The sequence below is a fragment of the Ruditapes philippinarum genome, unplaced genomic scaffold (assembly GCF_026571515.1).
Source record: "Ruditapes philippinarum isolate M1 unplaced genomic scaffold, ASM2657151v2 ctg7448_1_1_1_1, whole genome shotgun sequence".
Classification (NCBI taxonomy): domain Eukaryota; kingdom Metazoa; phylum Mollusca; class Bivalvia; order Venerida; family Veneridae; genus Ruditapes; species Ruditapes philippinarum.
In genome coordinates, this window is record NW_026867368.1 from 69,045 (window position 1) to 86,713 (window position 17,669).

Consider the following 17,669-nt stretch of genomic DNA (forward strand, 5'->3'; position numbering starts at 1 on the left):
TAAAATTAACAAATTTAACAATTGGTAACTTATGGATGGAATTTAAAATCTAGTAGAAAGAAAACTATAATATATAAAACTCTGTTATTAGATACTATTATTAGCCAGCTAACACTGGGTATAACATCTATAACTGTAGACTGATCAAAATACATGTATTATCAATTTAAGAATTTAAATGTAATGTAAGTCTCATCCATCATAACTGTAAGTCTTTAAATACAGAAATACACATTATATCCATATACTATGATACACTTGTATGCTACATTACATTAATAATTCTCAGGTTCAATTTAAAATAAATATTATATAACATCCTATTATCACTGGTGTTTGGATGGAATTCATAATCTTGTAGAAAGAAAACTATAATGTACATGATATTGTATAGTATAAAAGTAAAAAAAAATCTCAAATAGTCTATATCATATAATAAAGATTAAATTGTGTGAGTGTCTAAACATTAAATGCATATCTCTTACAGTAACAACTAACAAATTAACCTTCCATTAGACTTTACTATATAACTAAGTGCATATATATATACATGTATCAAGTGTTTAAAATTAATGAGCACCTATATGTATAGCTAAAATATTCTACCTTTCATTTTTACCAAAGGTTATTTTATTAACAATTTATATACAAACACATAGAAAATAATAATATCACATATTGATTAGAAGATTCCTCTCTACATGCTCTAGCAGAATACCTATAGGTATGTACTAACTGAACAAACTAGTAAAATCTGGTCTAGGGTATATAAAGCCAGTAAAAAATATATATCAATATTCACTCATCAGGGCCTCTTTGCTTTTGATGACCTTACAACTGGTAAATTTTATAAAACAAAATAGTAAGTAATACCTAAGATAGACAGAAAAGAACAAATAATTTAGTAAACATGAGTTACTTCCCCTTAAAATAGAGAAAAACTGAAACCCAAAAGAACACCCTAAACATCAAAATTAAGAAATGTTGCAGGCTCAGTTTTATTAAGCCATGCAAATTAATGGTAAAGTATTCATAAAAAATAGATGGCCGTGTGACAGCTGTAATTGCAGAAAATCGGATAGCTGTCAACATCCGAATACTGGTACACTTTGTAAAAACAACCATTCTGTGCAACAGATAAACGCAATATGGATAAAATCAATAGGATAATCGTTTACAACAGTCCATTACCTATCCTTACACTCATTTGCAAGTGAACTTTCTTCTTGTAGGAAAATTTTGAAAATATATAAATGAATGAACGAATGGATACGGCATCAATGTAGACCACAACGATATTCGAAATCCGGTTTTAGTATTGTCCAATCGCAACAATTCGGCCCTTTCCGTCAGTCTTCGGATAATATTATAGATAATAGCCGAGGCAGTTCCGAATGTAGTATTGTCGACAAGCTGTTAAACTGAGCCTGCAATTTTGTGAAAATAATATCACAATGCACATGCTTTTTATATAAAGTTATTAAATACAAATATAACAACATATTTGTTTGCTTGATTTTTACGAATCAAAATAAATCTAATTAACACAACATGAAATTAACTGCTAATAATAATAGCTCCTTCCATAGGCCAAAATAAAAAGCATTCCATAAAAGACGACGCCGCTCACCGGCGTCGCCAATCAACGACTAAATCCCAGGCTAAAATTTTAAATATAAATATGCTTTTTCATCGTGAGGTCTCATTTTTAAATTTTAAGAATTTGCAATGGAACATATTGTTGTTTTATATGTATAAGTAAAACTCTAGAACAATTCTCCTGATAAGCTGAACATTATTGCCGTACTTTGAACTCTCAAACGTATCTGCATACATCGAATTTCGTTACAAAATAACTCAAGGAGTGGGGGAAATAAAATCACGTGTACCGAAAAATTTGAGTCGGTGACCCCCTATTTTTTAGTTATTTTGACTAAGTATACATTTTAAAGTACGTTTAAAGAAAAAAATCAAAAATTTATTTCAGGAATTTTTTAATAAGCCGCTTTAAAGCCGAAAATTGCGGATAAACTGAACGTCAAATATTACACAAAATTGACAATTTTCTTTCCATTTCTCAAACATTTTTCGGCGTAAAACAATAAATTTTATATCAGCTTAAAGGGAAAAATAATTTCCGTCGAATGCTGTAGGATTTAAGATATTTTGTCCGCCAATGGCGGTGAAATACCCGTTACAGTTGCCAAGGATACGCAACGACGTCATGTTCAAAAACGGGCTTTGATGGTCAACTTTGACGTCGTGTGTACAAAAATTGGCTGAAACTATTGGAATAAAATCAACGGAATCAAATCAGAAATATGGTCAACTTGCTGCATGCCAATTTTCAAGACGCTAGTCGAAAGTTCGCAAAGTGTCGCGTTCTGCCTTAACGCTTGTTTTAACATTTTTGTTTTGTTTTTAATTCTTATGCGTAGGCTTATATATTAATTGTATGTTCTGACGATCGTATCAAGCCATTGTAAGTATTTGAGTAACTGCGTACATCGTATCAAATGTGGAATCTGCCTGGCCAAGTCCTGGTCGATTGTTTGTTCTAAGGGTATTATAAGATTGAATCAAATGATTGTTAAACTTTGGCGTTGCTTGCGCCAGCTGATAGACTGGATATTACTATTGTGTTGGACTGAGTGTGTGGAGAAGGGACTGTAGATACTTGGAGGCGATAAAGGCTGATCAGTAGCAGGTGGCTCTTGGATGTCAGGGGTACACTGTATTGGTAGCGTATATTTACCCATGATTGGAAAGTCATGGAATTTTGTAAACTTGATATGTAAACTTCATATCACAAGGTTAAATTGAAAGTAGCAAAGAATTTTGTTTGATATATTTTCTTATATTTAGTCAGTTTGCTATTTACTTAAATCGGCAACAAATGCTACCTGATTGTGCTATTTATGACCTTCAAAATTATAATGTAAAACGTATTGGCTGAGCACCAATAATCGATAAAGAAAAACAGTTTGGACACGTAAATTCATGGAATTCGAATATGACATTTACCTTCCTGGTTGATTTAAAGTGTCTTTGGGAAGAGAAACTGCAATTATAAGAGGGCCATTTGTCATGGTATGTATTTTCTATTTTACAATCTATATAATAAATCTATTGTTTGATTAATGCTTTGACGTATCAGTTACAAACTGATAGTTATAATAACACGTAGATTTTGAAACAAAAGGGGACTAAATCGGCAAATCTTATTAACAATTTCTACCCGGGTGTTAGATTTATGACCTTCAAAGATTCAATGTAATATTGGCTGAACACCAAGATTTTATAGCGTAAATTCATGGAAAAAATTGACAAAAATATGTTCCTGGTTGTTTGAAAGAGAAAGTGCGAATAAGACATATGGTATGTATTTTCTTACAAACTAAACATCTAATGCTATGTTTGATGACATCAAGGTTTTATATTTTCTTGTATGAATTATCGTTTCATTTTCTGTTTCTTCGTGATTGGTTTAAACATATTTATATAAGCTAGATTGCGAAACAAGTTTTTGCAACTTATATCAATCACGTTCGAGTCCGTTTCTTGGAACCAACCAGTACTGGTCTCATATGAAGAAACATGTGGTCGTGACCCGTATAAGGCTCGAACCCTGATTCCAGGGTTGAAAAGCAAACACCTTAACCACTAGGATATCGTTCCCCTTCTTCGGGATCATTTACACTTCTCGGAGATTCTCTCCTATTAAGGTTGTTTAATGATTTCTACATCTAATTTAGCTGATTTACATATTAGTTTTACGGCGTACGGTATCTTAATAATAATACATATTTCAACACAATATAATACTGTTTAAGATCTGCTATTACCATTTCCCATTGTTTTCTTTAGGCTACAAGGGACTTGCTCGTCGGGGCGATAGATTTTGGCACGACTTATTCCGGCTGGGCTTTCTCATTCCTGCATGATTTTCAAGCGGATCCTACTAAAGCGTCTGTCAAGCAATGGCACTCTAGTGGAACTCTAGTTACAGAAAAAGCACCCACGTGTTTGTTGATAAAGTCAGATAGAAAGACTCTTGAAGCTTTTGGATATGATGCTGAAAACCAATACAGGGAACTTGCAGACAATGAAATGCACGAGGAGTATTATTACTTCAGAAGATTTAAAATGGCACTTAATAAAAAACTTGGTGAGGTAGGTACTTGTATCTGTTGACTGACTGTTCTAATGTGACTTTTGTGTATCATGATCAGATTTTCGATTTACAAATGTCAGAAAAAGAAACGGATATCATTTGTTTATTTCCTTTAAAAGTGTATATAGATAACAATATGCATGCTATAATGAACATATGATTAGGAATTGTTGATTGGTATCTAAAAAAGAATGACTTTAAACTACAGAAACTGGACCGCGGCATGACAATAGAAGATGAGATGGGAAAGTCGATGATTGCGTTAAACGTGTTTGCCATGGCCATCGAATATCTTGTAGGAGATATGATGAAGAGTGTAAAAGATAAACTTACATCTGCTTTCAAGAAAGATGATGTCCACTGGGTACTTACTGTTCCAGCAATATGGACAGATGCTGCAAAACAATTTATGAGAGAGGCTGCCGTGCAGGTTATAATTGTTTTCTCTTTGTCATGTAGACGTTAAAGCTCACTCATTTAAATGCTACCTTCATCTTTAAAATTTGTTAACGTGTGTGTGTGTGTGTGTGTGTTGTCATTTGACAATTAGATTTCAAAGAATGTAAATCACTATGGTTTTTTTGCTTTTGTGGGAGATTGAAATAGAAATATGTATACGGTACTGTTTGCTTTTATAAACGTACGATACAGTGTTTTTTCTCTAAAATAACATATGTTCGTCAATTATGTTCAAAAATAAAATTTTGATATATGATTATATTTTTTTTGTTTCAAGGCTGGCCTTTTAACAAACAAATTGACGATTGCACTGGAGCCAGAAGCAGCATCGATATTTTGCCGGCATTTATCGGTGGACACAGCCATTTCTGGTGGAAATATTTCAATAGCAAAGATGCCTGTCGGTACTAGATACATGGTTCTCGATGCAGGAGGTATGAAACTTTTTCTTTTATCTAAACGAAAGACCCAATCACATATGTCTCTATATCGGACTGTGATTTGTTTATCCTCTAGTAGGTTTTCATTTAGTCAAATATCTCGTAATTCTTATTTTTAATTGATATGCAAAGTTACAGCCATGTTATAAATGGCGTATAAATGAAAGTTGCTGCAAAATTTTCAAAAGGTGCATTTATTTGTCCTTTCATAAATGTCAATATAGTACAGATATGGTCTATTGGTTCTCGAGTCTTAATTAAGACAGGGAGCATGTGCCGAGTATATATGCATATATGATGCCAGTATTTATTAGATCCAGGAAGCAGAGTCGAGAATGATTACAATACTTAGAAGTTTCAAGCTATTTTTATTATCGAGCAAATCTATAGCAAAAATAAAATTTAATAAATGAAGTTGCACATGTACTGCGTTACAGTCTCCCTGTCCATTGTTTCCAATATCAATTTGGTGTATGGTATATTTATAACTATTTATATGCATACTTTTGAATGAGATCAAATCTTAGAACGTTGCACACTCTTGTCGGTCTTTACATTAACAACCGTTGTACATAAAATTCCTCTTTCTTCGACAAAATAATAAAAGTCTTTTCTTCTTATTACATTATATATTTATAATGATTTCCAAAGTTCTTAACAGGAGGTAGGCTACCTATAACTCCGGTCAACCCTGTAGGGGACTTTAAAACACTTGTGACATTACTATCATGATGATTAATTTAAATGTGACATTGAGCTCTAAATGATCTTGACCGTCACGATCTTGAAATTCTGTATTCTGGGAGTACTCTTTGATACATTATTATTCCTCTGATGTGATTGACTTTAAAATGATAAAAGATCGGCCGTGCTCCTTAGACAATGGCTATACTGTTTTATTGTTAAGTTGACAAAAAGTTGTTTAATCAAACTGTTTTGTTTAGGATTTTTGTTGATGTTTATTGATGTTTTTTTGCAGGGGGAACAATAGATATAACGGTACACGAGGTTGTCAGTGAGAACAGCGTGAAAGAGATCCAGTCCGCAAGTGGTGGTGGGTGGGGAGGTATACTTGTTGACAAAGCTTTCGAAAATCTGCTTGTTGATCTTGCTGGACCCGAGGTTTATGATACCTTTAAACGTTCTGAGACAGAAGACTGGCTTGAAATTTGGCGCGATTTTGAAGTTAAAAAGCGAGCTGTTGCACCGAATAAAAATGCTCGTGTTAATATGAGATTTCCTCTTTCGTTCAGCAAAACCTTTGCAAAAATCACTAAAGGAAAACTATCGGATGCCATTGAAGCTTCAAAGTATGCAAGTGATATTGAGTTTTGCGGAGACAAGATAAAAATTTCCGCAAGTCTCTTCAAAAGCCTTTTTGATCATTCAATCGGAAGAACCATCAACCATGTGACAAGTCTACTTCGAGATGAAAACGTTGGGAAGATAAAAACAATTTTGATGGTAGGAGGATATTCTGAGTCTCCTATGCTGCAGCATGCAATTAAAGAAGCGTTTACAGACCAAGATGTTGTTATACCCATTGGTGCATCTTCTACCATTCTTAGAGGAGCTTTAGTGTATGGACATAGTCCTCTATCCATACGGGAAAGAGTCTTGAAGTACACGTATGGTGTTGAAACAACTGACCCATTCAAAGAAGGAACTGACCCAGAACAGTTGAAGGTTATAGATTCAACTGGTGTACGATGTAGAGTTTTCAGCAAACATGTTGAAAAAGGACAAGTCGTCAAATGTAATGAAACGCAAGTTGACAAGACTTACGCAACAGGTCACAAATTCCAAAGTAAAGTAGCTTTTGACATTTTCGCCACGGAACAATGTAACCCAAAATATACGACTGAATGTTCGCTTATTGGAGAATTGAAATTTGATCTTCCGGATCCAGAGGAACAGCCTGGAAGAGAAATCATCGTGACTATGACATTTAGTGGTACAGAGATTATCGTGAAAGCAGTGGATAAGAAAACAGGCAAGGACTGGAGCGTTTTCATCAACTTCCTTGGATAAATTTGATGCGTGTCTGCCAATAGTGCATAGTGCATGAAGTTTTTTTTCTGTTGACTGTAATTAAAACTTTGATAACAAAGAAAATGAAAATCATTTTAAGAAATATGGATACACCAACGTTACACTAGAAGAAAGATTGTGACCGATTTATGAAGAATTGTCAAAATACACAAATTTGTAAAGTAATCTTTGTAATTTAATATAACAAGGCTTAATTGTTATAAAGTTAAAATATATAGTTAAAATGAAACTAAAATGTTGCTTATTTGTCAGAAATAATTGTTATTGCACACATACAGATCAAAACGTGCTTAATAACTAATACTTATAAAAGGGCGAATTACTACTGTACCTTCGAATTTCAAGATATTGCGTAGCTGCCTTAAACTTACATGTAATAATAATAGATAGAGACTAATTTGCAATTTCACAAAACATAAGGGATAAACGAAAACGATGTGCTATAAGATGGGTTATAAATCACAGATATAGAAAAGTTCACTTGGAACGGAAAACCAGATAGAATTTGACCGGTGAAGCATTCTCAAATGCTTAAAAATCAAGTTTACACCCAATATATGTGTTTGAGAGAGATCTAATGCTTTTAATAAGATTAACAAACACATAATTTGTATTGTTTTAAAGTACATGTATACAGGTTTGAAAAATCGCAGTAAAAAACTCGAACAGAATTCAATGTGTCAAATGTCAAGAAAATAATCAATCAGTTAGTAGATATGCAGATTGGTATTCTGAGGGTCCCGGGTTTGAGTTTTGGTCAGACCTCACATTTTTCTCATCCTATGTTACAAGCAAATTTATACTTTCAGTAACTTTGTCATATCGGGGTGATGTCACAGACATTCAATTAATTCTTGAACTGACATATTGACTTTCTCCCATGCTACTGGTCAAAACCAAAAGCACGCGAACTTATTTGTCGGCAAATAACAAAATATCAATAACGATCATATTACATTGTTTCCTCTTTAAACTCCATATACCAGGTTTTGATTAAGTAGCCATTCTCGACAATTGCTACAAAGCTTCATAATTCTCATTTATTTACTGTTTATCGAATAACACTCGTGTATTATTTATTCAGAAATTGTTTCCCAATATTAATGTTATGATTAATTTCATACATATGGACTATAATAAATTAATAAATCACAGCGATATGAGATTTTGTGTTATGTTGTATCAACTGTTTATCGTTTAAATATGACGGAAGCTCGTCAGCACTTTCTGTCACAAGTAGCTGAAATATGGATATCTAGTCTATCCGGAACACGTCGGCTCTTCTCGTATGGCCCCGTACATAGGACGCGAATACACAAGGCAATATACGTTCTCATACAACTTCTGCAAACTTACCACTTAGTCTATGCCTCATTTAGAACGAAAATTGACTGTTATCAATTTGAAAATATCAATGTTACTCTTTTATCCTGTTTAAAAGAAACATATCTCTATCACTTCTGCCACAAAGGAGGCACATGGAAGCCCCCAATTTACCATGTGACTGTAAGTTGTTCCAATATGTCGCCTTTTTATATCAGAAGTCCTTAGCGAAATATAATATGCAGTCGGTATCAAATTGACAATCGCGATTGTGGTATGTTTGCTCTCTCTACACAATTTGGTGACCTATTGAAATGACAGTCCTCGACACTTCCGTTGTAAATTGTCCTCGAGGAAAACATAGCTGGAAAAGGTAAACATAGTTCCTACAAATATCGTTTTTAAAAGAACATGCTTGTTTTTAAAAAATCAAGAATGCTTTGCCACGTAGAACATTCTTTTTCTCATCATTTTGGATGCAATTTTGATAAGAAATACCTCAATCATTGTGACTTTTACCAAATGAAATACTAGTATTTAAATGATTGTAGCACGAAGTAAATTTCGCCAAAGCAATACAACACTATTTTAAAGTTATTGTCAAAACAATGAAAATTTAATCAAACAATTAATCTCCGACGTATCACACTGGCGAAAACCCAATAAAAGATTGAGCATCGAAAGACCAAGTTCCAAAGAAGCAACTCAAATAATCTTTGTCAAATAAATTTCTTTTGCAAATTTAACATTCTACACACATGAAAACATTAAAAGAACATTTTTTCACTTGAAAGTCATCCAATTAGTGAAGAAGAAGTGATTGAAAATGGTACGTTAATAAGTTTACAGATATAATTAAGAACCTATCTCATATCAATGAATATAAATTGGCATAATACCACAATATAGACACTAATTGAATGGTTGTGTTGACTCCGTCAAATTTACGAAGGCCCTGTCACATCCTCGGAGGCTTTACACTGGTGACCTTGACATTTGACATCGTGACCTCTATGTAGGTATTGCAGCCAGAGCTTATCAAGTTGGACATTTGAAATTTCGAAATTTTGGAGGCTATAGGTGGGAGGACATTCGTGTAACTGTCAAGTTTTCTTACTTTCTTAAGATTAGACAGACAGATCAGAAACAATTTGCTGTCCCTAGTTATTGAACCGGTGGCTTAAAATATCTTATGGTAGGTGCGATTATTTTTGCTAGTTCGAATCTATGTCAACCGTTTGTGATCATTCTTTCTGAAATTGTGTTACTTGATTTATTTTTATTTAACTGCACGAGAACAAGAAGATATTTTCTTGTAGACTATATAGGGGAAAATTTTCGTTTATAAATTAAGACAAACAGTAGCATGGCAGCGATCAATAGCTAGAACTATTATACCTAGCCGTAGACAAATAGTGTGATAGTTAATTGCCTCCTATAATTACTCCTATAACTCAAACGTTTCCATATTAAACTATCCCGAACATGCCCATTCTGAGGTAAGAGAAAAAGCAATCTACGTCCCGTAGCAAATCGCTGTGGAAAGTGGAAATATGGTATTCGGGGGATATTTAGGGTACTTATGGCAGGGTTTAGATATATTTGTTTTTAACTGATCAGTGTTATTCTTTTCTTGTTCATGCAATGAGGTTATAGTATTTTTGTCTAACAGTTAGCCTTGTGTTACATCTATCTTGATTTTGCTCATGAATGTTTCATGATTTAAACATGTTTTAATGTTCTTAGTAATGATAATGATGACGATGATGATGGTGATGACTTTGATGCTGATGATGATGCTGATGATGATGATGCTGATGATGACTTTAATGATGATGATACTAATGATGACTTTGATGATGATGATGACTTTGATGATGATGATGCTGATGATGATTCTGATGATGATGATGGTGATGACTTTGATGATGATGATGATGATGATAATGATGATGATGATGATTACTTTGATGATGCTGATAATGATGATGGCTTTGATGCTGATGATGATGCTGATGATGATGATGCTGATTATGATGACTTTGATTATGATGATGATGATGATAAAGAATAAAAGAAGAAGAAGAAAATAACGAAGTTGTTTTTCAGTAATTATGTTGACGGAGATGGTGATGATTTATGATAATGTGATGATGAAAATGATGATGATGCTGATGCTGAAAAAATGACGATGACGATTATTTTTATTATCATTATTAATATTATTATTATTATTATTATTATTATTATTATTATTATTATTATTATTATTATCAAATGAGCTATATCATGAGGAATATGACTTTTAAATAATTACGCCCGATAGAAAATAATGTGCATTTTAATGCCAAGCAGGTGTCGTAGCACAAACCTTTGTTTAATTTATGAAAACTGCATAGACCATACATTGCCTGTCACTAAAAGCAGATATTTCATGAACAAAAATGGAGCTTTATTCATAATAAATGTGCTTCTATTCTCTTCGATCGCAACTTATAATTTAAACAGACTTTTGCAAACAGCTGTAGTTTATTTACAATTTATTGACGGGTGTCCGATTGCCGATCGGTTAAGGCTAAACACCACAAATTCTTGTCATACCCCAGTGACTGTCGGATTGGATATAGTATCATATCTTAACCATGAGCGAGGAAGATTTATCCCAATATGTAAGTTTTTACCTTCTTCTCTTAATTTGTTTCAAACTTTCAATTTTTAGGTTTATAAGTTTATAGATGTTTACGTTGGATATCCACAAATATTTAAACACTTATAACACTTATGATTTTTCTTTTTTTTCTGCGAGTACATATAAAGCTTACTTAATATGATCACACATTTAACTGCGCTCGCTAATACCAAAACAAAAATTATTTACAAGTTCCGAAATATTTTTTTCTTTATCAAGAAATGACTTCTATAACATTAATTTTTAAGACGGATATTGAATTTTAGAAAGTTTATAAATACACTATAAATTTTATTTTCATTAATTTAATACTAGTCAGCAGCGCATGTTCCATAATTGCTATCACAAAAAATTTATATGTTCTACAAAATTGTAAATGTGCAATAAAAATGATAAAATACGTTTTGAAATGTGTATAATATGGATTACACATATTTGCCGTGTTTAAAGTGACATGATCTATAATGGAAGATCTGTAATGTGACGAATAATTACGTTGTTATAGGCCTACATATCGACAAACCACGGAAAAATCTCCATGGCGTTGTTAGCAATATTACATACATTTATATAGCAGATAATAAAGTGTTCTAGAACACAATATTATTATTCATCATATAAATGTTCCTTCTAAATCACTTAGAATTTTATCAATATTTTTTTCAAGCATCAATTTATAAGAATATCAAAATGGTACATTTTTATCGTTTTTATGAATATGTTAAGCATTGACACTAGGAATAGCTTTATGACAACATGGTTACATTTGAAGTCTCGTTGTTGACATTATGATAGCCTAAAGTTTCTACCATACACCAAGTTGTAACGTATTTTAACTGTCATAAATCACCATTTATCATTAATATTGGCTTATAAATATCCTAGTTTATAGTGTAAATTATAAAATAAGATTCTATCTATGTGTTGTGAAGTGGCATAGTTTTAGCAAAAAGATGTTACGCCTCGGTCTGTTAGTTTTATTGCATTTAATCAGTTTTTATAAATCCTAATGTAAAATCGTCATTTATTTCATATTGGCGTGAACTGCCGACCTGACGATATAAGCTCATGGCGGTGTGTGTGTGTTTTATTCTTTGAAGATGAATGCCATTGTAATTTGACTAATTTCTGTTCAAAATTTTCATGTTTCAATTTTCCCGATTTGATATAGGGCATATATGTATTACATATATTTGCGTGTTATTTGCAACATTCTGTATATATTTTCTCACAAGATAGTATAAAATCATCTCTAAAAGTGTGAACGATAATGTCGAAAGAAGTTAAATAACATCGGATCATTCATACGTTTAAAGGGTACATTACGTTTAACATATGCGGTTTGGTAATAATAGCTTTAGATAAAAAATTTAAACCTGCAATCCAAATGCATGTTTTCGCCCTTTTCCGTCAAACTGCGGGTAGTCGAATGCCACTCAACTTACTATAGCATACGTTAAAATGTGGTTGCATACGTGCATTCTCAAACTTAAGCATTAACGTCATGTTTAGTCGATAATTCATTGCAGGACAAAACGTTATCTCATATCAACTCTTTTTGTGTCAAATTATGCGGCCACTACCTAGATCTATATACATGTAGAACATCTGAAGTAGTAAGACTCTCATCCAAGAAACTGTAAATGCATGAGTATTGAACTTTGAAGTCAGACTTCTTCTTTTTACATAAATATGTGATGATTTGAAATAAAATACATATGTTTATTTGGTGACTCCTCTAGCAGTCTTCTAATTGACATGCCTTTTTTGTTCTTATGGAGATTTCATAGACAACCATTGTTTATAGTTTAGTTTAAAAGAATGTCATATTCGCGATACTGCCTGGTATAGAGAGAAATGGAATCCCTTAAGAACGCTACGGAATCCCTAAAGAACGCTACGGAATCCCTCAAGAAATCCCTAAAGAACGCTACGGAAATCCCTTTAAACGGAATCCCTGAAGGAACGCTACGGAATCCCTAAAAGAACGCTACGAAATCCCTAAAGAACGCTATGGAATCCCTAAAAAAGAATCCCCAAAGAACGCTAAAGTCATCACGATTTGAATTCCCTAAAAGAACGCCTTCCCTGCGGTCTCTAGACAGGGTATTGGTACGCGTTTAAAAGAACATGGAGGATCATGTGATCGGACCGTACACGATGGTTAATTGACCTTTTCGAAAACCTGCGCTAAATACCGTTTTAACGGAATTACCTCTAGGGGATTAGCGTCAGAATTACATCTAATTAAGAACAAAAAACTATTACGCGATATTCTAATTTTCTATAATTATTTAACCTTTTTAAGGTGGAAAAACTTGAAATGATGTATTTGAAAATTATCATTGTTTCTTTAATATATATATCTCAAATTTACAAACAATAAATTGTTATAACAGAAAATCTACAAAAGAAATATTCGTAGTGGCATCTGCCCATAAAATTAATACATAATATTTTATCTGCGTTACACTTGGTGGTGTTTTACTGCTTGTGGAATTATGCATGGAAGTTTGTCATAAGATAAATATTACTTATTATATTATAGTGCTTTTCGCAGAACTTTTGTATACAGTCAGTTTACATAACTGTGACCTTTTTCTCGTGGGTAATAAGTTCATAGCCGCAGCAACATGATTGGCACCATTACCTTTCATCGGTCCCCCTGTGTCCTTGTAATAGATGGTGAGGACCAGTATTGAGCTGACTCCACTATGCAAATTTCCTGGCAGCACGCAGAAACACAACCTCCAATTAACGATTAACTTATACCAAGTTAAAGAACTGAGATCTCCCAATAACACACACTCACGATCCGCTCAAGGCAGCGCGAATAACACAATAGAATAATAAGTCCAGTGGGTGGATGAGGATCATATTCAGTGCACTTCATACTGCGTGTGGCGTCCGCAGCTAGCACAACAGTCTTCAGGAGCAAAAGATGAGCTCGAGCGATGAATAATTGAGTCTCATGTATACCAGAAAAAAGCCTTGCTCTCATTGAGTGTGAGAACGCTGCAACCCTCAGTTGTTCTCTGTAGTCAGCCAAATGTAAACTGAACACAAAACAATTCTAATTAAACACTGAATATGTCGCTAAGAGCCTGGATATAGTGATGTCCGTGTACGAAAGTACGCGCATGTATGAGGTACAGAAGCGTCAGTTCTATGCGGATTTACTATGGTAGTGTATATGTAAAAGCCCCTGTGTCTATGATCACATCTCAATATAAACAAGGATTAATGTTGTGCGATAGATTGAGAGTAGTGAATAAGTGGAAGATTGTGCATGGCCGAAATGAAGAGAACCATAGTGCCAAGTAGAAGATGGACTCAAAATTGCGTATTCGTGCCCGCGCAGTGAATAGCCCGCTAGTTGTAAACATAGTACATGAAGCTGTAAGGGTTTTTCAGACTATGTCGACATTGCCTACTTTATGAGTAGACCAAAATCCGTTACTTCACACTCTGTGTCGATCTATACGACAGAAAGAGGCCAGCACACTGGTTTATCACCTCTTCGTGACTTAAATCCGGCTGGGACCGAATTCTCAATAATAAGTGTTAACACAGAATGAGAATGAAATCCGCTGATATTGATAAAATAGGAAATCACAAGAAAATCTGTGCCCTCACGTAGACCATTGTCGGAAAACTAAATAAATAATGGGCCAAGGCGCACTTAGTAACAGAAAGTGACACTTTAACAGAATACAAGATGATGTTACGTTAATACGTGCAGAATACAGGTTGGTCTGATTAATAATCTTTGGCAGTTAAAGTGAAGATATACAATTAATATGGGACCCTTTCGTAAAAGAGACTTTAACTATAAAGTGAGAAAAACCAGATTGAAGATAAGTATGCGGACGTATGTTAAGCCAACGAACAATACAAAACAGGGAGAGTAGTAACCCTGAGACTGATCCGCCTTCTCCTATATCACGATTAATTCCGACCAACTTAATCGAAGTTAAATAAGTGGTATACAATTAAGGTATCTCTGGGCTTTCAAACTACGATAAATTCCAAGTACAATTAGATGAGGGTAGAAGTCATGAAAAGAATGTATGGGGTTAGTAATGGTCAAAATTAAATTCTAATGAATATACCAAACCCTGATAATTTGACAAAGTGATGATTGGAAATAACCACCTGAAGAAAGAACGTCAAATATTCTATCGCGGGATCTTGACTATAACTAGCATTAGCAAGCAGGTCTAATATAGTATTGACATACTCCAAGATAAAAGTATTGTTGCTCTAATGTCAAATAATAAATATGAGAATGGAAAAAATAGTTTCGAAGATAAGTACTCTCCCTAAGCCAACCCTATTTTAGTTGTTTTTGAAGTCTAAATTTGTTAGTAGTTAATATGGTTGCTCTCTCTGATATCAAAAGACAGAGCGGGCAGTCCATGCGCTCATGTATATTAGAAACCACTTTGCCTATCGCAGCAGAAGGTAAATGTGCAAATGGCTATCTTCCACAGATGTTATATGAACAAACTTGTGGGTAGAAGGGTACCACTACAAAATTATACATGAGTCACCATGCGTACAAAATAATATATAAGTTATCCGGCTTCTATAGCCTGAGAACGAAGTAGAGATTTTGTCAACACGGTATTTGACAGAATAATACATAATCAGACAGTAATCCATGTCCATATTTTCGCAGTCGAATGTTTATAATAAGCTATACTAAAAACTCCGTAAAGTGCCTCCACACGACGATATTCCTATCAGTATCTGAATATCGTGAACTTACCCACAGAGCTAACGGCCTGCCCGCGAAGATTTGTTTTAAACGTCATGTAAGCTCTTGCGTGACCCCCTCCTTATGGCCACTTGAATGATATTTAACATGAATTGTGAACAGGACCACCTAAGGAATTTTCTGTAAAAGTTTGGATCAAAAAGTTGCAGAGTGCAGTGTGAAAAAAAGCATAGAACACAGGATAGTGGATAACGATAAACTACAGGCCACACACACATGTTATATATCACTAAAAACCTCCGATCTTCTAAGTCACCTTAGTGATGATATGGATCTTCTTTAAGTCCTAGAAATTAGTTGTTCAACTACCGTCTCATTATAAGGCTAATTTACTTGAGGACCACCTTCTTTGACCTCATGCTGGATAGTATTCTCTAGACGTTCACCACATGAGCCGTGAACAATCCAAAAAGTACATGCACCTAAGGTCGCAATGGATAACATGATGAATCATCTTGAAAATGTTTGTTAATAAGAGGTAAGTTTGGCGCAGGACATTATGACTTTTGTGGTGCCAATGAATTGAATCTAAAAACATAGTGCATGAAAAGACATATAATTTGATAAGGTAAAGATCAAGCGCACTGATTACAAATGATAAAATCTCTACTTCGAAGTCGTAAAATATCGTCATTTTATAAGAAGCTACTACACTCAGAAAATCGTTGTTGAGCCTTATGAAAGTTTTGACTTGATAAGAAAGACCTTAACCCACTTATTGTATACCCGTTATGTAAAAAGCGTACCCCAGCAGGAGCCTACACACGAGGTTATGATCCTCAGTATTGGTCTCGACAAGTTGACAACAATTCACCCTAAGCCAGCTTAGCCTATCGAGAATAGATAAAAGGAAAAAAAAACGTGAGACACATGTCGTCTAGAAGAGATTAGATTATACAACGGCGCATAAAAACATGAAGTTGTGCCACTAATGTGTAAGGATAGACTACCACACACGGGGAGGGATAGACGAGTCATCTGCAAGAGAACTACCAGGTACTCCCACGTACTTGCGTACCGCGTCAACACAGGTCTACGTGACTACAGGAATAATTGGTCTGCTCATACTAGATGAGTAAAACCCGAATAAACTATATGTTGTCACTGCATTCCGAACAGAGCGGGGGGTATTAAACGTAGTAAATATAGGAACCGCCACGAGGTTTCAATCTTAAATAACGTTGGGTACAAATATGTTTATATAGTGGGTTGATATAATGAAAAACCGTAAAAACCAAAACCAAACGATTTACATCCAACCACATTCCGTTAAGGCAGACAGATGTAGGTGTGGAGGACGCACGATATATGACCAAGGCAAGTAAAAAAACCTAATTAGATGGTTAATTATTATTGATTCTAGATTATGATTATTCTGGGGACGAGATAATTAACTTACTCTAAAGTCCTTAAAATAGTTGCGTCAAAATTCATTATTGCATTATCAAGACAAATACAACCACATATAATACAGCTCACATGTCAAATAGTTATGGCTTGGCAATCTCAGCAGACCGACATTTGAATATGCAGGTGAATCTGAGCCGAGACAACCATGCCATAGAGAATATAATGCTATAAAGAGTCTTATATATGAAAGGAAGTGTGTTACCCGATTAGACTGCATGTCTCATATTTTCATTCAAGCCGTCAAGCCCCATTGACAAATAATTTAACCCAGTAAAATACCATGAGGCATGAGGCTTTTGGGACTTTTCGCTACCGAAAGCGCAAATATAGGAAGTACCCCAT

At 34.2% G+C, this 17,669-nt stretch overlaps 1 protein-coding gene across 1 annotated transcript; it reads left to right on the top strand.

Annotated features, from left to right (window-relative positions):
* The first annotated feature begins 2,622 nt into the window (after positions 1-2,622).
* LOC132735833 (heat shock 70 kDa protein 12A-like) lies at positions 2,623-8,276 on the top strand. The gene is made up of 5 exons (XM_060722841.1): positions 2,623-3,090; positions 3,868-4,173; positions 4,383-4,604; positions 4,911-5,067; positions 6,053-8,276. Exons 1-5 carry the CDS (start codon positions 3,088-3,090, stop codon positions 7,102-7,104), a joined length of 1,740 nt encoding a protein of 579 aa, XP_060578824.1. The 5' UTR covers positions 2,623-3,087; the 3' UTR covers positions 7,105-8,276.
* Positions 8,277-17,669: the final 9,393 nt, after the last annotated feature.